The 22,803-nt window shown below is 40.3% G+C and overlaps 1 protein-coding gene across 1 annotated transcript in view; it reads right to left on the bottom strand.

Moving 5' to 3' along the window:
* LOXHD1 (lipoxygenase homology domains 1) overlaps window positions 1-22,803 on the bottom strand; it is a 275,750-nt gene that overhangs the window by 192,789 nt on the left and 60,158 nt on the right. The window contains exon 5 of the mRNA XM_031945992.1: window positions 1,415-1,513. Coding sequence (XP_031801852.1) covers window positions 1,415-1,513 — 99 coding nt within the window. The remainder of the gene's footprint in view (window positions 1-1,414; window positions 1,514-22,803) is intronic.

Here is a 22,803-nt window from a genome sequence, read left to right as displayed (position 1 = left end):
CCCTCATTTAATCTGATTTAGGGAGGATTTACTACAGCTACATGATAGCTCTATCTCAGCTTCATTAAAGCAAAGCTTTTAATATGACTTGACTGACACACTTCACAAAATCATGAATATCAGAGCCTCCAGAGACCTTGGAAGCCATTTAAGCCAATAGCCTCATTTCAAGGGTGATAAAACTGAGACCCAGAGAGGCCAGGTGATTTTTCTAAGATCACATAGTGAGCATCTGTTGGAGCTGGGCTGTGTACCTTGAAATCCACCTGGGATGGATTTCAAGGCTAATGAACTTCCCACTGTATCACATATGGGTCTAGTCATAGAAGATATCACATATTCCAGACAATAAGGTATGATGGTCACTTTCAACAAGCTGCCTTTACTCTGAACACTCTTTTACCCTATACTTTTTATAAAAATATCTTCCTTCTCTATTCCATCTCTAACATCTCCCCAGTTGTGACATGAGATGTGGAAAACCAAGCAGAATGAGCAAGAACAGACCCATCCCCATAAAGTCCTGCCTGGTCCCATTGTGCAAATGATGAAGGGTCCTAGCTCCCAACACATTGACTAGAAAGAGCAATGGAGAGCTTATGAAGACCTGGAGGTACCCAATCTAAGGGAAACATGTTCATCTGTCCAAAGAACTCTCTCACACCCCTACCTCTTTTTCTGTTATGGGCTAAAAAACCACAAAAGAGATTCCAATAGTCTGCCTTCCTCCACTGCTGCCCCTGTACCTTCTGCTCTCAATCCTAGTGTCTCATTTTAAACTTCAGGCTCTTTCTTGCACTCCAAAAACACTCCATAATTAAGGTCTATTGCCTTATTCATTGTCAGTCTCCCTGAAAACCTCTAAATCCGCAAACTGCTCAGGCAGACTAGGTCACAATGTCACCAATGTTGCAGATGAAAGTAAAGCACAAAATTTAGGTGATGTCAGAAAATACCTTTTTTGACATTGTCAAGTGAGAAAGACTCCCCTAGTGAGCTCAGCCTCAGGGAACAAAGGAATCAGCATTGCTTTGGGTCATGTGATAGGAAGAAATTTCAGAAGAGTTAAGAAATACCTTATCCTGAAAAGTGAATAATCCACATTTGAAATATAAGCATTGGGCACAATGTCCCACATTCTAACTACAGAAACCTGCTTTACTTGAAGAGTTCTGCTTTCCAAAGAAGTCCAAAAGGCAGCTTTGAAATCTCTTTCCTTGTCAGATTGGTTTAGCATTTTCTATGCTATTTCCCTCTTTTCTGCCTTTTTTCACATACAGAAACTGGATTTCTTTCATGCAGATTGGAACCAAACCTTATGGACTAGGCCAGACTTGCTGGAAAGTGTTCTACCTAAAGCCAGCCCAGGCTGACATTAGAAGAGAAACATGGGGAGAAAATGGCCTGGAATTACCTGTGTCACCATATTCTCCAAAGATATTAATGAAGACATCTGCATCTGTCCCAGCACCAATTACATCTCCAGTGTAGACTTTGATATCATACTTGTTATCTGGACAGAAAAAGAGAGAGGAAGAAAGAAACTCATGAGTCTTTCTAGCAAGTTTAATTTAATTTAACAAATGTTTCCTTCTAGTGAGCTTAATTTAATAAATGCTTGCTGATCATCTGATTGAACAATAAGATGTATGAGGTAAAAGGGATCCTCAGAGATAATGTAGACCTTGCAGATAGGGAAAATGGAAGCCAGAGAATAGAATTGATTAGTCACATATTGAGCATTATCAATAATACTGGAAAGAAAAGAATAGGACTTGATTATTCTACTTACTAATAAGACACATATATTTCAGAGAATAAGGTATAATGGTCTATCATCCTCTCTAATTGGGGGAGGCAGAGGACATTCTCAGAGACCCATTTGTTTCACTTGCATCCAGCTGTTTATTCTAAATACACTCTCTTCCTATCCTTTTACTGGAAATATCATCCTCCCTTAGTCTATCCCTTCTGTCTTTGCATTTGTAATAGAGAGGTGAGAAACCAACCAAACAATAAGAATATACCCATTCTCATAAAAAACAGCTCTCTTTGCTTCTGTCATCTCATTTGTAAAATCCAATTCAATGAGCATTTATTAAGCACTTGCTGTGTGAAAAGCAGTGTGGTAAGCAGTAGACATACGTACAAAGACAAAAGGAAGAAAGAATGCCCTCAATGAGTTTACATGACTCTGGGGAAAATGGGTGTACAGACTGGTAAATACAAAATTCATGTGAAGTAATTAGTGGGAGTAGAACATGAAATTGGAGTGTGGGATAAGGAATGGTTTATGTAGTTCTAGTAATTGAGCTGAGTCTTGAAGAGAGTTAAAGAATAGGAAAAAGAGAGGAGAGAAAGGGGAGGGGGAAGGGAGAGAGAAAAGAAGAAAATGAGAGGAGACAACATTTAAATGTTTACTATATACTGTTTGTAGAAAAGTTAGATGGCACAGTGATTAGAGCTCAAGAGGTCAAGAAGACCCACATTCAAATCCAGCCTCAGACATATCCTAGCTGTGTGACCCTGGGCAAGTCATTTAATCTTATCTGCCTCAGTTTACTCATCTGTAAAATGAGCTGGAAAAGGAAATTTGCCAAGAAAATGCCAAATAGGGTCATGAAGAATCATGACTGAACAACAAATGTGCTATTTGTACATAGCAAAATTAACTTTCTAATGAAAAGTAGCATAGAAAATTGGCCTCAAAACCAGGAGAGCATGTCCCATTGTGGATAAATCGCTCAATTTTCCCATGCTCTAGTCGAATCTCTAAGACTATAAGCTGCAAAGAAGATGCTACTGCTTAGGTGGAAGGAGTTTCCCCACTGGAAGTCCCCTGTGCTAGTATCATCACACATCCAGTTCTCATACCTGTGTGCCAAGGACTGGGTCAAGCAATGGAAAGATAGAAAAAATTTACAAAAGGTAACAGGGAAGGGATGCTCTGTACCGGGGGGGGGGGGGGGTGTCAGAGCCACAAGATCTTAGATTCACTAAAGTTATTGAATATTTTGAAATTAACTTGTGCAGGGCAATTTTACAACAGGTAGATCTGTACATTCTTTTCCTTAGTGACAAGCCCTTCAAAAAAAAAAAAAAAACAACCTAACCCCTTCTTCAAGTGCACTTAGAAGAAGAAAGGAGACACATGTACCTTAAAAGGGAGAAATAAATGACAGCTGATAACAAAAAATTCTAAAAGATCAAGGTTCAGGGCAACATTGCACAGGGTAGACCCGTACATTCTTCCCCTTAGTGACAAGTCCTTCTAAAAAAAAACCTAAACCCTGCTTCAAGTGCACTTAGAGGAAGAAAGGAGACACATGTACTTAAAAAGGGGAGAAATAAATGACAGCTGATAACAGAAAAATACTCTAAAGATCAAGCTGTGACAATGATAACAACAGCAGTAGTAGTAAGTGATATTTATAGAACACTTTCAAGTTCACGATATTCTGGACATACTCATCGAATCCTCATAACAATTCTGACAGACATGGAAGGCATTATTATCCCCATTCCCCGGATAGAAAGCTGAGGTTCAGAGATTAACTAGTTTGACCACATCCCATAACTTAGCAGTTTTAGGGACAGGATTCAAACCTGAGCCTTGAAAAGGAATAAAAAAACCATTCCAAAGGGGGGAAATAAACCTGAACCCCAGTAAAGGCTCTAAGGTGGATCTCTAGAATACCCACAATGCTCCCGTGCGGCTATGAAACTGCAATATCACACATGTGGTATTCCAGGGTCTGGAAGGGACTCGCTGCCCTGACAAGCTTGAATCAGCCAGATCGCCTCGCTCCAGGATGCCAGACGTTCACTCTCCATCCTGCCGCAGTGTTCACTGTTTTGCTGCCAGCTGGCATGGGTTGCCAAGTTCCATCCATTTTACTCAACTTTATTCTCTAACAAGATCTGAGGCTTTTCCTCAAACAAGAGCAAAACCTTCCCTTATCCTGCAGAAGAGGCACCCCGTGGTTGATCATGCTATGGGCTAGAAATACAGAAGAGAGTTCAAATGGCAGCTCCCCTTATAGGCCTAAATGTCACGCTTGGATCCAGGCAATAATGGAGTCAGGATAGTTAGGCAAAGGGCCAGGACTCCAGAGGGAATTGGAAATGTTTATCCTGGAGAAGAATCGACTCGAAGGGAAGGGGGATAGGGGTGGGACAAAATTACTTCCTTTAAATATGTAAAAGTTTGTCATCTGGAAGAGAAATTAGATTTATTCTGGGTAGCTCCAGAGAATCAACTAGTAAAATTACAAAAAAAAGGTAGATTTTAAAAAAAATCTTCATCTTAGATTTTAGCTATAAATAAAAATAAAGGACTTCCTAACCATTAAGGCTGCCTAAAAATGAGATGGCCTAGCTGATGAGGAAGGGATCTCTGTCCCTATCCTCCACTAGAATGTTCAAGAAAGAGGTGGAAGGCTATTTTTGTGGGGTATGATAGAAAAAAGATTCTTGCACAGGATGCAGGGGGGATTAGATTAGATGATTTATATATTATGTAATTCTATGTCCAAGAGTAGTCTGCTTAGAAATTAGGGCCTAGGATCCATAAGGCAAAAGAATAAGCATCCCAAAACTAATCAAGGAGAAGCTAGAATGAACCTTGAAAAGCAATATTTTTAAATTTTATAGCTACATTTTATAGATGAATAACTGGGGGCCAGAAGTCATGTGATTTGCCCAAGATTTGCAGCTTATTAAGAAACAGAACATAGATTTGAACCAAAGTCTCCTGACTGCAAATCTGGTATTCTTTCCCCAGTAGCATACTTCCCAAGCATCAGGAATAAGCCAAGAACTGGAAACTAGCTGAGGAAGGAGGTGAAGGATCAGAGCAGAGACTTTGGAGTACATGGTATCCATGGTCAAGTAGAGATCTGGAAATTATGTGGCCAAGAAAGAGATAAGTGTCTGTGGCATTAGTTTATAGGAACAATCCAAGGATCTAGAGGCCAAGGGTTTGAAAAAAGAAAAGGACAACCAGATCTTGGTGGCTAAAACAGGTCAAAGGTGCAAAAACCAAGAGGGCAGATGGAGCAAGAAAATGGCCCCAGCAAAAAAAAATGCAAGGGTGGCTTTGATGATAGGGCAAGGAAGATTTTGGGTAAGTGTGGACAATTCTTGGAAATGATTCAGGTACATGCAAGAAATACTTGAAATTAGCTAGAGAATGAATGAATGAAGTGTTTGTTAAATACTTTCTTTCATACAAAGCACTGGGTATACAAATACAAAAATAAAAATCCTCCCTGCTAGCAAGAAGCTCACACATATTCTCATTCATTCTCATTCTCTCTCTCTCTTTCTGGCTAAGGCAATTGGGGTTAAGTGACTTGCCCAGGGTCACACAGCCAGGAAATGTTAAGTGTCTGAGACCAGATTTGAACTCAGGTCCTCCTGACTTCAAGGTTGCTGCTTTTTCCACTGTACCACCTAGCTGCCCCTGGAGCTCCCATTCTAAGGGAGAGATCTCTTTTTGCCTACTAACATTGTCTAATTACAGATAGAGCCAAGGTTAAGGTCTGAGGCTGTCTTTTCTTATACAAAGACCATGCAGATTGCCCTACGAAGAGGTCTAATTTTTCCTATACTTTATTTCATTCCACCTCACCATGCCTTAGGGCATGATGCTATGTGATCATATCTGCCCTTAGGTGTGTATATAAGTGCCAGATGGCTTAGGAAGATGGCATGGCCTAAGGCTTGTCTGCTAACATTTGGAACAGATTGTACCCTTAAGACATTGTCTGGCTAGAGGGGAGACATTCTAACAGCTAGATCAGTGTAGAAATGGGTAGACTACTGGATTACACATTGCCCTGCCTTGATATGAATAGGAAAATATGACCCAGTTAATAACTGCCACAATGAAAATCTCAGTGGCTTGTATCCCGCCCTTAAACCCAAGGCTATAACCAAAGTGGGAGTCAAAAACGTTACCTAAGGATGCTGACATCTAGAGGGCAAGCTTCCTCCCATAGCATCCTCCAGCCCACCATCTCTATAAACTTCATGGAACTCTCCCTCACATAAACCTGACCCACCACCACCAATGCTTTGTGTTCCCCCTTTCCCTGAGCCTGCCTCCCCTCTACACTATGATTATCCACCTCCTTCCAAGGAGTTGGCAGGGGGGCGGGGGTGGTGGTGGTGGTGAGTCAATGAGCATCAACCACGTTACAAAGACATAGGTTGGACTCCTTGAAGGACAATCTGTCCCCTTTCCTGTTCCAGCTGTGTTACTCATCCCTGATTTATCCCAAATACAAGAATTTCTAGTTGAAACTGTGTACGAGGAATTTACTTGACAAAAAGGCTCTTAAGTCTTCTTCTGTATGCCCTAAATGGAGAGAAAAGTGGGGGAGGTCAGAAGGTATAAATAGGAATGTAGCTTTTGTTGTTTGAGAAATGTAACTCATTACTGATACTTCCCTGTGCTGCAGTGAATGCCAGGACAAAGAGGTCCCCTTCCCACCTTCTACTTCCAAGGGAGCATTGATAGAACAAAGGAATTACACTGGGTATGGGGGGGGGGGGGGAAGATTCTAAAGGACTTAGGATGAAATCCTACTTCAACTCAATAAACATTTATTAAATACCTATTATGAGCAGCCTGGCAGCCCTTGAGAATCTGAAAATGCAACAATAAAAACAAAATAGACCCGGTCTTCAAGGAGTTTATACTCTTAACAGTAGATATAGACACAAATAAATGATCATAGTGGATAACGCACTGGAGTTACCAGTGCACCAACCCTGAAATCAGGAGGACCTGGGTTCAAATTTGGCGTCAGACACTTATCTCTTCCTAGCTGTGTGACCCTGGGCAAGTCACTTAACCCCATTGCCTGGGGGGGAGGGAGAGGAAGCACTAACTATTCTCTGTTTGAAATATGGTTGTTAATACGAAAAGAAATTTGTAAGCCCTAAAGCATACTATGTGTGTGTATGTGTGTGGGAGAGGTAATATAAGCTTCTTGAAGGCAAAGATCATTTATGGTTTTGCATAGTACCTTGGACAGTGCTTGGATTATTGTAGTTGTTCCCTAAAGTTTGCTGATTGATTAAGATGACTTTTTAAACACAAGTCTCCAAGCATCAGCATTTGAAATTGGTTCTCTATGCTAAAGCATACTCGGTGAGCATATGGAAGGAAGGAAGGAAGGAAGGAAGGAAGGAAGGAAGGAAGGAAGGAAGGAAGGAAGGAAGGAAGGGAGGGAGGGAGGGAGGGAGAGAAGGAGAGAAAGGAGAGGAGGGAAGGAGAGAGAGAGGGAGAGAGGGAGAAAAATGGAAGGGAGGGAGGGAGAAAAGGGGAGGGACGGAGGGAGGGAAGGAAGGATAGAGAGGGAGGGAAGGGGAGAGAGGGAGGGAAAAAAAGGGAAGAAGGGAAAGGGAGGGAGGGAAGGAAGGAAAGAGAGATGAAAGAGGAAAAAGAGGGGGAGGAAAGGAAGGAGGGGAGAGAGGGCAAAGAGAGGAGGGAGGGAAAGAAGGGAGGGACAGAGGGGAGAGAGGGAAGGAAGGAGGAGAAGAAGAAGAAGGAGAGGAGGGAGAGAAGGAGGGGAAAGGGATGGAAAGGAGGGAAGGGAGGGAAGGGAAGGAGATAAGGATAGAGGGGGAAGGGGAGAAGAAGGGAAAGAAGGGAGGGGAAGGAGGGAAAGGAGGGAGGGGAAGGAGAGAAGGAAGGGAAGGAGGAAAAGGATGGAAGGAGAGAAGAGAAGAAAGGGATAGAGGGAGAGAAAGGAGAAGAGGAGGGAGGAGAGGGAAGGAGGGGAGGAAGGAAAGAGAAAAGGAAGGAAGGGTAAAGTATTTATTATATGTTAAGCATTATGCTAAGTTCTAGGGATAAAAAACAAAAGTAATACAGTCCCCACCTCAAAGAGTCTAATACATGAAATAATGTGCTGGAGAGAGGCTGTTGGATTTCCTGGGGTGATACAACCTTGCTCTGTTATCTTCCCATCCCTGCAGGCCACCAGCATATCCTTCCACCTTGTGCCAGCAATTCATTTGTAATCTACTTTGTAGATTGTTTGCTGCATAATTCACCCTCTAGGCTGACTTCCCTCAGCTGCCAGGAACCCCCTCCCTTTACTGCTATTGTCCACTGTCTCAATATGTGCAAAAAGGAGAACAAATTTATCCTGCCTAGAGTCTGCACTAAACATAAATATAAAGGTAGAGCAGAATTTTTTTAAGTCACCTAAAAGGTACAAAGTGAAGAAGGCAGAGCCAAAAAAAAAAAAAAAAAATTATGCAACTACATAAAGGAAGTCAGCATGAAGTTGGAGCAACAATGAAAAAGTACTACTGTTCTGGTTGATAGCATCCCATCAAACTTAAAGAACATGTCCCTCCTTATTATTGACAATCCGATTAGCTGTTGTTCAGAGAATTTACTTCTTTGTTGTGAAGTATCCATTTTGTCAAAACAAAACATTCTATATATTTTTAAAGAACTTTTAAATAACCAAACATCTTGTACCTCTGAGCAGAAATAATGTGGGGATTATCTGAGGCTATGAATGATCTGTTGATTCAAGTTAACAAACAATTGTTAAGTGACTGTCATGTGTCAAACACTGTACAAAGTATTGCTAGTTGAGAAGTAGGTGCTTTATTGTGTTTCACTGACCAGCAGTGGTCAGATTAAAAGTAAGAGTCAAGGTTTAAAGACAGGAAGCAGTTCTGTATTGGTTGGTATGATGCCATGAAAAGGGGACTGGATTTGGAGTCAAAGAACTTGAGTTCAAATCCTGACTCAGTTACTATCTATGGAAACTTGAGCAAGTGACAACTTATCCAGGACTCAGTTTTCTCTATTGTAAAATGAAAGAGGTTGAACTAAATGACATTGAATATCCCATTTCAGCTCTAGCAGTGTGATCCTCCTATGATGTTTTGATGGGAGGAGGGGAGGAAGGCATATGATCAAAGGAGACAGGAGTAGCTGTGGGGACAGAATCAGAGTCTAGTGCTAAAAATTATTATTATTGTAAAAGTGAATATTTATATAGTGTTTCAAATAAATTATTCCATTTGAGCTTCACAATTATAAAATTGGTACTTATTCTCATGTGAAAGATGAAGAAATTGAGGTATAAAAAAGGCTAAATGTCTTGCCTATAATCATCCAAGTATCTCCTTACTCTAAGTTCAGCTAACTGACACAGTAGATAAAGCATGGGGCCTTTAAAAAGGAAAACCCCAGTTCAAATCCAGCCTTGACATCTCCTAGCTATGTGACCCCCAGGCAAATTACTTTACCTCTGTCTGATGTACATTCCTCAAATTTAAAATGGGGAGAGTAATCACAACTACTACAGTGTAGTTATGAGGATCATGTTAGATAATATTCATTAAAAGGCTTAACATATTGTCTGTCATATAGTCGATGCTTATTAAATGCACCTCTTTCCACTAACCTATGCTACGTGGCATAGTTCACATCTAAAAGGAACAGACTAAGTAAAATGTCTATATTTCTAAGGATCATTTGGGAGGTGAGTGGATACTAAAATATGAATTAAATGTTAAAACAGATTAAAAAAAAAACCCTCAGAAGCAATATTATGAGGAGAATAGGACACAGTGGAACATAGGGGCAACATAAGGCACAGGAGACTCCATGTACTACATGTAAGAGATTTACCTTGGGATATTGGCCTAGCAACAGGACTACGAGGGACAGCTGCAGTGAGTGGTAGCAACAACATTGTGGAGGCATTTCCTCTAGAATTCTTAGTAAATCCAAATAATCAAAAGGAGGCTAATTTACCTTGAATCAAACTAGTCTAGTCTCTGCATAATGATGAGAAAAGTGTTCATTGACAGTAATTATATGTCCTGAAAGGAATCCACTGAAGGCAGGAGGAATGGGGCAGCCACAGTGCCCATAGTATTTATTCCTGGGTCTTTCTCCCTATATGTCATTAGTGTAGTACCCAGGGACATTTATTTGTTATCAATATTAATCTAAATTCATGGTTTACAGAGCCAAAGTAACAAAAGCAGCACCAAATCAAACTTTAAAGACAAATTCAGCTAAGTGACAGACCCGAAGAGACAACAAATCTGATCCTTCAAGTGGATGTGGGGGACATGTCTGTGAAGCTCACCTGTGTACTTCAATTTCAAAGGAAAAGCACAGGCCAACTGATGGTTTCCTATTTTTAATTAATTAGTCTTACTAACTTTGTGCTAAGCTCAGTTGTTTCTAAGCTGCTGAAGGAGCATAAGTGCTTTCTAAATTTTGGCACCTTGGGGCAAAGTCTTCATAAACCTGCCTAGTTTCAGCTCTGATAATAAGGGCTACTTTCTAGCTTACACCAACGTTGAAAGAGTGTGGGATGATTAAAAAACAAAAACAACCACAAGAAACCTGTGGTCAGATTCAACAATGGGCTGCCCATCTAAATTATAGCAGCTGAGCTCTTTCCCAATTCCCTGTCCCTAGAGAAAGGTACCCAGCAACTGGCATCAGGCATGCATAACAGAGCGACTGTTAATGATAGCTTGTTTTGTTCTCCATGTGCTCTGGCAGCACATTCTTTTATGGTAGTCTTGTGTGTGCTAACCCTGCTCACTTCCCTTTCTTAATAGCTACAGCAGTAATGGCTCACATTTCTAGAGTGCTTTATAGCTTACTAATTACTTTCTTCAAAACAATCCTGTGAGTGAGGTAGGACAAGTATTATTATTCCAGTTTTACAGAAAAGCAAACTGAGGCTCCAAGAATCCTTTGCTTGTGACCATGTAAGTAGTAAGCCATCAGAACCGTAATTTTTCTAACTCTAAGCTCAGTACTCTTCTACTACATCACAACAGGGCTCTCAGTATCTATACATATAATTTGTTTTGCATTGAGGAAAATATTCAAGAGTTCATAGAAATCTTTCTAACTCTCTGGGAATGGAAATGATTTTAACCCTTTTACCTAGATCAAGGATCTCAACCTCTATATCATGGATCCCCCTGGTGGTCTGGTAATACCTAAGGATCTCTCTCAAAATAATGTTTGTTGTCTACATTCATAACTCAAGAAAATGCTAAATATCAATTAGAAGATTTTTTTTTTCCCATCTAAGTTCACGGACTGCCTAAAATCTATCCTGGGATGGAGTTGTCTATGAACATCAGATTAAGACCCCTGACCTAAAATAGAACATTAAATTTCCTGATTAGACAAGCCTGTAATCCTAGTCACTGGAAAGACAGGCTGACGCATCTCTTGAGCTCAGTAGTTCTTAGTTGAAGTAGGGGCTAAACCCAGTGAGTATCTTCACTAAGTCTGGTGAATTCCCAAAGTTGGAGATCTAGGAGACTGCTTGAGGAATGAATTAGCTCAGGTCAAAATTCCTATGCCGATCCCTAGTAGAATTAGTAGATCCTGTGTTTTTAGGGTGAGATAGGGAAACCTGGACTTCTCCCCCCAAAAATTGTCATATTTTTCATCTCTCTTTTCCCCCTTCCTAAGGATCGTGAACCGTCTCTTTAACCATAAGGGAAACTAAGGCACGCAGAGCCGAAAGTAGCATGAAGTTCTCGAGATGACTATCCAAAACCATCAGACTCTCCAGCCTCCGAGCCTGGCACTCCCCAGCCTCCCTGACTGCCACCCCCTACTATATTTTGTGAACACACGATCACACTACGACCCACAGAACCGATCTCTGGAAAACCAAATTTCAGTCGCGGTACAGGGGAAGGAGGGCAACAAATCCCCTAGCCGACAGAACAGCTGAGACTAGACCGGGCTGCTCATTATGTTCCCTACAGCAGAAGCCAAACATATGCCCCTTTAATTAAGCCACCTTTTGATTGCCGGGGGAAACTGACAATCCTCTCCCTAAACAGCTCATTCTTTGTGTTCCGAGCTCCATAAGGAGCTCACATGTTGCAGCGGCTTTTTTCGGAAGAGAGAATCATGAATGAAATGACCAGAGTTTCTTTTGTTAGCCTTGTCAGGCATTGGCGAATCTTATTTTTAATAAAGAGCTAATAGGACACCTCTTTATTTTTAGCAAAGACTTACATGGGTGCGGTTTCATTCCCTGCGACCCATCCCCCCCATTCCCATTGTGTCCTGATGGGTTTTACACCCCTACACACCACACACTTCCGGGGTTTAATAATATCTGAGACAGAGGTGGGAGAAGTGAGACATTCACAGCCGCCATGTAGGAGGAGATGAAAGCCGGCAAAATACAGCAAAGCTTCCCGGGGGGATGGGGAGACACCAGGCAGAAGGCTCTCTCTCCCACAAGAAAAGGTCTCAGGGGTACTGACTGGAGGGAGGGGTGAATTTGGGAAAGCCAGAAGGAAGCACAAAGAGAGGAAACTATTTATACATTACTCTCTCTCCGTATTATACTATATCTATGCCAGTTACTTCTGAACTAAAAAAAAACAAAAAAAAAAATGACATTTCTATAATATCCTACAGCCTGCATCAAAACACTTTATTTATCTCATTTCTTCCTCACAACAGCCCGGTGAAAGATACACAAATTATCCTCATTTTACAGATGAGGAAACTGAGGCTTCAATAGGTAAAGTGATTTGCCTTAAGATTGCACATTCAGGAAATTGCAAAGTTGGGGTTCAAGTTCTCATTTTACAGATGAGGAAACTGAGGCTTCAAAAGATAAAGTGATTTGCCTTAAGATTGCACATTCAGGAAATTGCAAAGTTGGGGTTCAAGTTCAGGACTTTTGATTCCAAATCCAGACCTCTTTTCACTTCACCATAGTTTGACATACTGAACTTAGAGTAAGGATAACAATAGGTCCAAGACCTGGAAAACAGCAGAAGTTTAAAAAAAAAAAAAAAAAAAAAAAACATAGGAAGGAATTCACTGGTAATGGAGATCAGGAGAAATGGGAGAGCCAGTTGGGAGAGCTCGGCATAAAGAGGATCTCTGAACCCATGGGAGCTGCTGAAATTCTGCAAGCATAAGAATATGGAGGGGGAAAAAAGATCCCAAAACAGAACCTTAAGGATGTCTGAATTTAGCAGAGAAACAATCTAATGAATAAGCCTGAAGAGGAGGTAAGTAGGTAACTGGAAAATCAGGAGACCACAATGTCATGAAAGCTAAAGGAGAAAGAAGACAGAAACAGGACTGGGAAGCTTCTTCCTAGCACATCTTCTGAACATTGCTATTGTTGTTGTTGTTCTGATTTTGGTAGCCCTTATGTTAAAAAAAAAAAAAAGAAAAAAGAAAAAAGTCCAAATTAATGGGGTTGTCATACCAATACCCCTTGGCCTGCTGAGAGCTTTCCTTCCTAGGCTCACACCATTGAAGAAGCCAAATGGTCTTTAGGAAACATCGAAGAGAGTGGCAGTATTGTGAAAGGAAAACTGACTCCTAGTAAGAGATCCTAAGTTCAAATCCTCTGACATTCATTACTTATATGACCTTTGATTAGTCACCTAACTTCCTGGGCCTCATATCTTTTATTGAGGGGGTTAAACTAGGTGACCCCGAGATCCCTTCCATTTCTAGTCAATGGGATGACAGACTGCTTCTGAATCTCCTTGCAATCTCTCCAATTCTTTTGTCAATATGTATAAATTGACCTTTGCAATTTTCTCTAGCCCCTCTTTAACTTTTGTTGTAAAAAGAATACTGACTGGCCCCAATAAAATATGCAAGGGAAAAAAAAAAAAAAGATACCAGAAGGCAGAGCAAGGTGGGAGGTCCTAAGTGTCAGGCAAAGTATTGAACAATCAGGAAATAGACAGAAATGGAGAGAACACAGGCAAGCAGACAAGAGAACAGATGCCCAGCCCCAGCAACAAGGAAAAGGCTCTGATCCTGAGGCAGCTGGCTGTCCCAGCATCAGCTGCCGGGCTTCTCTCTCTTCCTGGTGAGAGCCAAATTTGAATGAACCTGACCCAGAGGTTTGCGGTAATGGTAACTGAAAACAGCTGGCTGGCAGTAGGAAGGGCAGGAAGCAGACAATTCTCCATCAGGCATTTCCCTGACAAACGAACTGATGAAAGACCTCCCAGAAAAAGGGTTGCCACTAATTAAGCAGTGGCCTGGTTTCCTGGCTGGGGAGTTGGAGGACCTGGGGGCCCAGGGAAGGGATGCAGGTCACCAGTTGGCTGCAATAACAGCCCAAAGCTTTCTAGATATTCTGTTTTTGTGGATTTTTTTCATGATACCATACCTGTGAAATATATAAGCCTTTGAGATCTGATCCTAAGGGTTCCAGGGGGTGAATAGATAGGAAAATCTGGATTTCACAAACTGATTGCCAAAGTTATCCTAGTTCCTGACCCTAATATGAACCAGATTACTGTATATTATCATTATTGATAATATAATAATAGTAGCAATAATAATTATAAGCATTTTAAGTTTTGCAAAGTGTTTTATGTTATCTCATTTGATCCTTGCATTATCCATGCAAATAAAGTACTATAATATTTGCAGATTAAGAAGAGGTTAAATGATTAGCCCAGAGTCACAGCTAGTAAAGGAAATAAGATTAAATTTGGGTCTTCCTCATTCAAAATCCATATTCTATCACTTGTGCCACACCCAGCTTCCAGGGCAAAATTTTTACCTGTATTTGGTCTGCGCAAAGGGACTTGAGACCCAGTTCTGCTGACCTTGATAATAAATTTGCCAAATCCAGATTGTTATACAATAAGCTTTATTTTCAAAATGAGGCATGGGTGTGCAGTCTATGTAGCCCCTTGGATTTTGTGGCTTGGGTGAGAATTTGAGGAGGGATGGAAGGGAGGGGGAAAATTGCCTAAAGATGAAAGACACAGGATCCAAATGGTAGTAAAACATATGGGTTGGAGGGAGGCCCATTTTTGGTGGTTCCAAAGAGGCTGCTGGGGAATTCTGGCCCCTAACTGCAGCCATCAGAAGCTTCAGGGACATGTGGAATTCCACATAGGAAATGATGCTGGGCCCCTTCCAGAAGCATTTGTAGGTGACAGTCCTGGCCTTCAGGCCTACAGGACTGTCTGGTGGGGCAGTGACCAGGACTCCCGCAGAGTGGCCCTGGCACTGCTAGCCCAGGCTCAAGGAGCCACAACATGCAGGAGTGTGAGTTCCCCCTAGTGGTCCCTATGCAAGAGCCTTTGCTTTTCTCTATTGCTCCCCCAGGACACATTTGAAGAATGAACAGACTGAGGTATCAGCCCAACTCAGAGCAGACTACACTACCCACAAGGGATCCGGGTAGGAACAGGGCATTCCAGAGCAGTGATTGCACCTCACAGAGGTCTGAGACAAGCAGTGAGTCCTTCAGAGCAATGGGATCAGCTCAGCTATTGACAAGTCAACAATATTATTTGTAAATCATTTAGCACCATAACTGACATATTGTAGGTGCTTAATAAATGCTTGCTCCTCTGTTCTCTCCCCAGCCAAGAACAGAAGCAGGAGACATGTTCAAGATCTAGGAGTATAGATCAACAAAACAGCAGCCTTTGAATAGAAATGCAATAGGAAGAGGGTCCAAAGTCTGACATGAAGAAACCAGAGATTACCCTGCCTTTGAGCCTGTGAGATCCCAATCTGACTTATTCCAATGTATTTAGGAGCACCAGACTTTAGGGTTTATCTGCCTCTCTTTGCTCTTCTGAATACATTTCAATTGTAGATAGTTCCCTATCAGTGCTATCACTTCTCCATTGTATTGTGGGCAACAAAGTTCACAATAAGACCAGGACAGGAAATCATGGAATCAGGACTTGTTCTAGTTTCTCTTCCAGCAAAGCAGCGGAGACTAAGGGGGGAAAGTATATAGAGAGAAGTATATATAGTGAAAAATAAATCTTAGAATTGGAATCATAATAGGTAAGGAAGACTCATCTTCCTGAGTTCAAATTCAGTCTCAGACCATGAAGTAGTATAACTCTGGGCAAGTCATTTATACCTGTTGACTTAGTTTCCTCAGCTGTAAAATAAATGGCAAACCACTCCAATATCTTTTTCAAGAAAATCTGGGGTCACAAAGAGTTAGACATGACTGAAAGGACTGAACAACAAATTGGTAGTTTTCTAACCAAAATGTCTCCTCAGTACTACCAAAAATCATCCAGACCATAGTTACTATAGTTCATGGGTCTAGACTTGCCAAGTAATAATCAATAATATTTATATGACATACTTTATGATTTGCAAAACACTTTATACATGTTTCAAAACAACATATATTCTCATTTGATCCTCACAATAACCTTATGAAGTAGGTACTATTATTATTTCTATTTCACAAATGAGGAAACTGAGGATGTAGGAAGGTAAGTTAATTTGACCAGGGTTATACATCTAATAAATGTCAGAGGTAGGATTTGAACTTAGCCTGAGGAAGGGGGGGCCACTTCCTTAATGCCCTGTAAAGCTATAAGCAAAATGGGAATATGTGTGCAACCAAAACTAATAATATAACCAAACAAGGGACCTGAGATCTGGGGAAACATTCTGGGACATTTTAGGATAGGAATGATGTCTATGCTCACAGATGTAGAACTAGGAAAAGGGAATGATTATGCTTAGAATCCTGCTCATCACAAAAAGATACCCAAACTTTTGCATGAAACAAAAACCATCATTATTGAACCAATGAGCTTTCTCCTCTGAGAGAGCATATTATACTCCTTTGCATAGCCCCCTATTTCCTTCCATGTTTTAGTTCCATGCTTATGAACTCAGATAGTAGTTTTCTGCCTAGGGCCTAAAGAAAAGATTTTTTAAAAAAAATTTCTGCTGAGGCAATTGGGGTTAAGTGACTTGCCCAAAGTCACACAGCTAGGACGTGTTAAATGTCTGAGACCAGATATGAACTCAGATTCTCCTGACTTCAGAGCTGGTGCTCTATCCACTGCACCATCTAGCTGCCACTAAGAGATCTTTTGACTCTTTGAATTTCTAAATTAGAACCCAAGCTGCACTCATCACTTGAATCATCTGTTCATTCCCTACCTCTGACTTTGTAACTCAGTCCATGCCGACCATCTTGCTCATTTCCTCTAGATTCCAATTTGTTGATTATCTTACCCCTTGCAGATTAAACCCTTGATTACATGCCCCAGTCATTTTCCTGCTAATCTCTTGTGCATGACCCCTTGTCCATGTCTCATGAGAGCCAGCAGGACATAGTAGAAATTCTTCTCTTCATTTTGCTTTAAGTGACAGAATCAGAAATAAGTTTGGGGTTTTAAAAAAAAATTCTCTTTTAACAAATATCTAGGAATGGATGACAAAAGAATCTGGATATGAATTATTCATTCCTTAGTGAGAATTAGTTTAATCAGATGCCCTAGGTCAATCAATGGTTCTCAAATTTTTGTTCTTCATATCTTTATACTATTAAAATTATTGAGGATCTGTCCAAAGAGTTTTTGCTTAGATGGATTATGTTTATAGATATTTGCCATATTAGAAATAAGTTAATTTTGAATTTATAGACTCTATGAAACGATTTCAGAGACCTCTGGGATTCTCTGGACCACGCTTTGAGAACCACTTCGATAGGTTGTGAGGGAAGCAAAAAACATTCATTCTAAAGGGAAAGGTAGTACCTAGGAGAGCCTTGTGATACATCACAAGGAGAGGTTAGCACAAAGACTCTGGGTACTTGAGAATTGGGAGAGATAGTAAGGAAACATTAGCCAATTCACAATTTTGTTAAGAGCTACTTTTGTCAACATTCAAGTAAAGATTATGGGTCAATGATGTATCTATATGGCATCAAAAGCATCTAACTGATTCATAACTGGGAAAGGAGCACATTGAGAGACAGTCTGGTTAGCTATTTGAATGAACCACTTGGTCAAATTAGGTAAAATGGGTAGTCCTGAGGGGACATAACCTTGTATGTATGTATATATATATATATATATATTTATATATATATATATATATATATATATATATATTTTAAAGCAAGTCCTTAAAATTTAGTCAGATAATCAAAGATCACCATGTGTTGTTGTCCTGAGAGCTGGGTCATCTAAGTTGTTCACTGATATACCTTGTGACCTTAGAAAAATGCAACAACATATATGTAGCACTTTAAGAGTGACAATGAACTCACTTCATTCCCTGTGAAGTTAGTAGAACAAATATTATAGCTTTTTATTTACAAGACATATCTATGGGTAATTTTTCAGCATTGACCCTTGCAAGACCTTCTGTTCCAACTTTTCCCCTCTTTCCCTCCATCCCCTCCCCTAGATGGCAGGTAGTCCCATATAGATTAAATATGTTAAAGTATATGTCAAATGCAATATATGTATACAGTTTAGATGAATTTTTTATCAGGAAAGTGACATGGTTAGATCCATCCTTTAGAAAACTATTTGAATCTCTGCAGAAAATGAACTGGAAAAGAGTAAAACTGGATATGAAAGAGGAGGTCTTTGGGAATCCAATTAAGATGCTGTTTCTGTAGACCAGGTAATCCATTCCAATCTAATAAGCATTTATTAAGCACCTACTATGTGCCAGATACTTTGCTAAGTGATGGGGATACAATTAATAAAAAAAGAAATACAGTCTTTGTGTTCAAAGGTAGTTACACAACATACAAAAGGAGATGAGAAATGGGGGACACCGCCAGGGGATACCCAGTGCAAAGATATCTCATTTGATGGAATTAAAACGAGGCAGAGCAATAGATGCAAAGTATAATGGGTAGATACTGCAGTTTCTGCTCTCCATAAAGGAAGGCATTGGGAGGAGTTTGGTACGCTGTCCTCCAGCCATCCAATCAGAAGGGAGAGAAGACTGAGGGAAGTGGGTTCAGTAACTGATAATGAGCTCCCAAACCAGAGTAGGAATTATGTGAATAGAGAAAAGGGGATAGACATGAAATATGTAATGGAGGTAAGACCTATGAGACTTGACAGCTGAAGGAATCTAAATAAAGGAGAGCTGTGAGGCTGCAAACTTAGGTCGTGACAAAAGGTTATCCTTACTAGAAATGGTGAAGTTTGGAGAAGGTATGGGTTTGGGATGAGTTCTAAATTTGGACATACTGGGTTTGAGATATCCACAGGAGATGCATTTGGAGATACCTAACAAGAAATTGGTGATATGAAAGATTGGGAGGGAAACAAAGTTTCCTTGTTTGGATAATTGAATCCAAGGCTACTGATGAAATCATCTAGAGAATAAAGGGAAGAGGGAAAAATAAAAACATAAAGAGGAAGAATAAAGGTCAAGACATTAAAGAACACTCATAGTTAGGGAGAAAGACATGGATGATGATCCAACAATGGAGACCAAGGGGTAGTCACAAAAACCCAGAAAAGAGAGAGAATACAGAGGAGAGGTGGTCAGTAACGTGATCATAGTAGAAAGGTCAAGAATGAGGACTGAGAAAAGGTCATTAAACGACGCCAATAAGAGATCACTGGTAATCTCAACAAGAACAATTTTATTTTATTGGTGAGGTTGAAAGTTAGATTATAAAGTATTGAGAAGTAGAAAGGAAATGGAGAACAATAAATATAGTTTTTTATGTTTGTCCATAAAAGAAAATATGTAGGATGATAGCTTGAAGGAATAGTTAGGCCAAGTAAAAATTTTTTTAAGGATAGAAGAGACGTGGGTATTTTTAAAGAGAACTGGGAAGACAAAAACAGTAGTAGGTAAGAAAAGTTGGAAGATAAAAATGAGACAGAAAAATAAGGATTGAGGGCAAGCTACAGGAGCATATGAGAGGAGATGAAATCAAAGGCACAGAGTTTGGCCTAGCCATTAGGAAAGGTCACTTCTTTGTCAGAAACTGAAAGAAAAGAAAGAATGGGGGAGGATATAGAAGGATTTTGAATTTTAGGATAAGGGAAAAGAGAGAGGGAGGGATGGCCTCTATTCTCTTAATCAAGTAAGAATCACGATCTTCTATCAAAAGGGAGAAAGAGATGGGAAAGCCTCAACCTCTCATCTGTAAGACAGAAACAAGGTGCCTGTCTCTTGCTCCAAAAGAAGATTATGAGGAGTGAATGAAAAACTTGAATGACTGAAGTGACAGTAAATAATTTCTCACCTACAGTGTCTACCATTTCTTTTGCCAGATCATTTGCAAGAGATCTCCAGGACATGCATAGTCCAGTATTTTATTTATAACAAGGCAGTAACTACTTTTTTTGAGCATATATTGAAATCTTAAATGGGGAAAACAACATTGTAGTAGAAAAAACACTGGGTTGTTAGTAGCCTATGTTCTTTTTTTTTTTTTTAATTTTCAATAGTGTTTTATTTTTCCAAATATACGTAAAGATAGTTTTTTTTCAACATTCATTTTTATAAGACTTTGTGTTCCAAATTTTTTCCCTCCCTCCCTCCCCAAGAGGGCAAATAATCCAATATAGGTTAAATGTGTGTAATTCTTTTCAAATATATTTCCATAATTGTTATGTTGTACAAGAAAAATCAGAACAAAAGGAGGGGAAAAAAAGAAAAAAACTATGACCAAGAAAAAAAAAAAACAAACAAGCAAATAAAAAGGGTGAAAATGTTATGCTTTGATCCACATTCAATCTCCATAGTTCTCTCTCTGGATGAGGATGGCTCTTTCCATCACAAGTTTATTGGAACTGAGGCCTAAGTTCTTGGCCCTATTTTGTCAACAAATGGCACAGTGGATTCAGGGCCTAGAGTTCAATTCAGAGTTCAAGTAAGTTTAGAATTCAAATTCAGCCTCATTTGCTGTGTAAACTTTTGTTTGCTTCAGCTTCCTCATCAGTAAAAATCTGACAGTAATAGCAACACTTCACAAGGTTATTATGAAGATCAGATGAGGTATTTGTAAAGTATTTACAATTCCTGATTTATTTAGTATTTAGAACTAAGTAGATTAGAAATTAGAATTAGAATTAATTAGAAATAAAGTATTTAGAACTAAGCTCAAAGTAGGTGCTTAATAAGTGCTTGATTTTAAAAAGTCACTTCTCTCTAAGCCTGAGGATATTAGAATGTTGAAACAAATATGGACAGATAAAGAAGAAGAAAAAAACAAAAACCTGAGACTACATACTGTGTAATTATAATGACTAAGCTTGGTCCTAGAGAAGCATTGAGGGGATGATGTATTGGTTGGTTTTGCTAAACCACTTTTTTTTTTTCTTTCTATCTTTAATTCTTTGTTTCAAGGCTTGATTTGATGACTAGGAGAAAGAAAGAATGACAGTGACATAAAAATAAGAGAATGATAGAACTATGTAGGACATAAAAAGATTCTCTAATTCAACCCTTTCATTTTATTGGATGCTTTAGAGAAGCTAACTGATCTGCCAAAAGTCACACCTACTGGCAGGACCCACAACAGAGTTCATCTGGAGTCCACAGGCCTTGCCCTGGATCCTATGGACCTCTGATACAAAGTCATGGAGTGAACAGTTTTAAGGTTTGCCGAGGCACATAATAAGTCCAGGAGGTGAATGCCATTTCCATTCCCATTTTACAGATGAGGATATTAAAGGCTGCAGGTTAAGTGGCCAGGGTCATTCAGCAAAGCCCGATTCTAAGTCCCACACTCCATCCACTACACAAAACTATCTCTATTTAGTTTTGCTCCTCTTTAAGAAGAAGAGAACAATGTCGGGGCTGTTGTGAGAATCAAATGAGATAATGTATGTAAAGTGTTTTTGTAAACTGTAAAGTGCTTGAGAAATGCCAGCTATTATGATGCTATTCTCATTTGCCGTTTCCAAATGCAAAATGTGTCTTATGTTGGGCACATATTCTATTGCAGGTTACATGTAATTTGCATATGTTTCTAATATATTTATCACAATCATTTTCCGCCCTTTAGAGTTTTCTCTTCTCCCAACACCCCCAAGCCCCAGGAGCCTTGGGCACGGTGCCTGACATACCATTGCCAAGTCAGCGTGTACATCTAATGCCATGTGCTAATTGCTGTGCAATACCACAGGGGCCCTAATGAAGTTATAACCCAGTTACTGGGTGAAATAACTGGGTGTGGAAAATGATGTGATTGAGCTAAGGGCGGATGGGATGGTCTGGAAGGCGGATTAGCATAATCCCATTTCTCCCCTTTGGTTTCCCTGGCTCGAGGTGGCTTGGAGCCATTAGAATGTGTCAGGGAGTAAGGGGAGGAGTGAAGAATGCCAATCAACTTTTCTTAGCCCTGAAATGTCAAATTGAAACATCTCCCATCGCACCACTCAATCCTTATCCCTTCTGTGCCATCCCCACCAAGTTGTTTTTTTCTCCCCCTTTCTCCCAGACCCAATGGAGTAATTCATCAACCAGTCAGTAGCAGGCTCCCTGGGGCTGTTAGCTGCCCAGTAGCCCCTTCATCTCTGAGGTTAAGTCAGAGCCCACCACGGCCATATTTATTATTACTCCCTTGAGAAGGTAAAACCCAGCCCAGAGAAGGGGTCCTCACCTGTTAAATTCGCAGAGGAAATGGTTTCCTGGGACAGGATGAATGGTGGGGGTACCTGGGAGTATCCTGGCGGCTGCTGTCATGGCTCAGGCCCTGCTCAATGCAAATGACCTAGTAGGTCTTTTGACACAGCCTGATGTCTGTGACATTTATAAGCCATTGTGCCCAAATTCTAACAAGCCTGGGGTGTGAACAGCCCAAGGCCAGCTGGAGAGGAGCTTTTGGCTCTGGGAGCCCCCTTAGCCGCCAAGTTGGCAGGGATCTCTGAACATGGGATGGTCTGTGTTCAGTGCTAATTTAAGCCACGTGAGGGTCTTAGCTCTTTTCTGGGTAGGAGGGTATACAGGGTGGGAAGGCGTAGGCTTAGGATGTATGGTTTGCCAGAAAAGAGGAGAGA

The sequence above is a fragment of the Sarcophilus harrisii genome, chromosome 1, assembly GCF_902635505.1.
Source record: "Sarcophilus harrisii chromosome 1, mSarHar1.11, whole genome shotgun sequence".
Classification (NCBI taxonomy): domain Eukaryota; kingdom Metazoa; phylum Chordata; class Mammalia; order Dasyuromorphia; family Dasyuridae; genus Sarcophilus; species Sarcophilus harrisii.
This window is presented reverse-complemented; position numbering and strand designations above follow the sequence as displayed.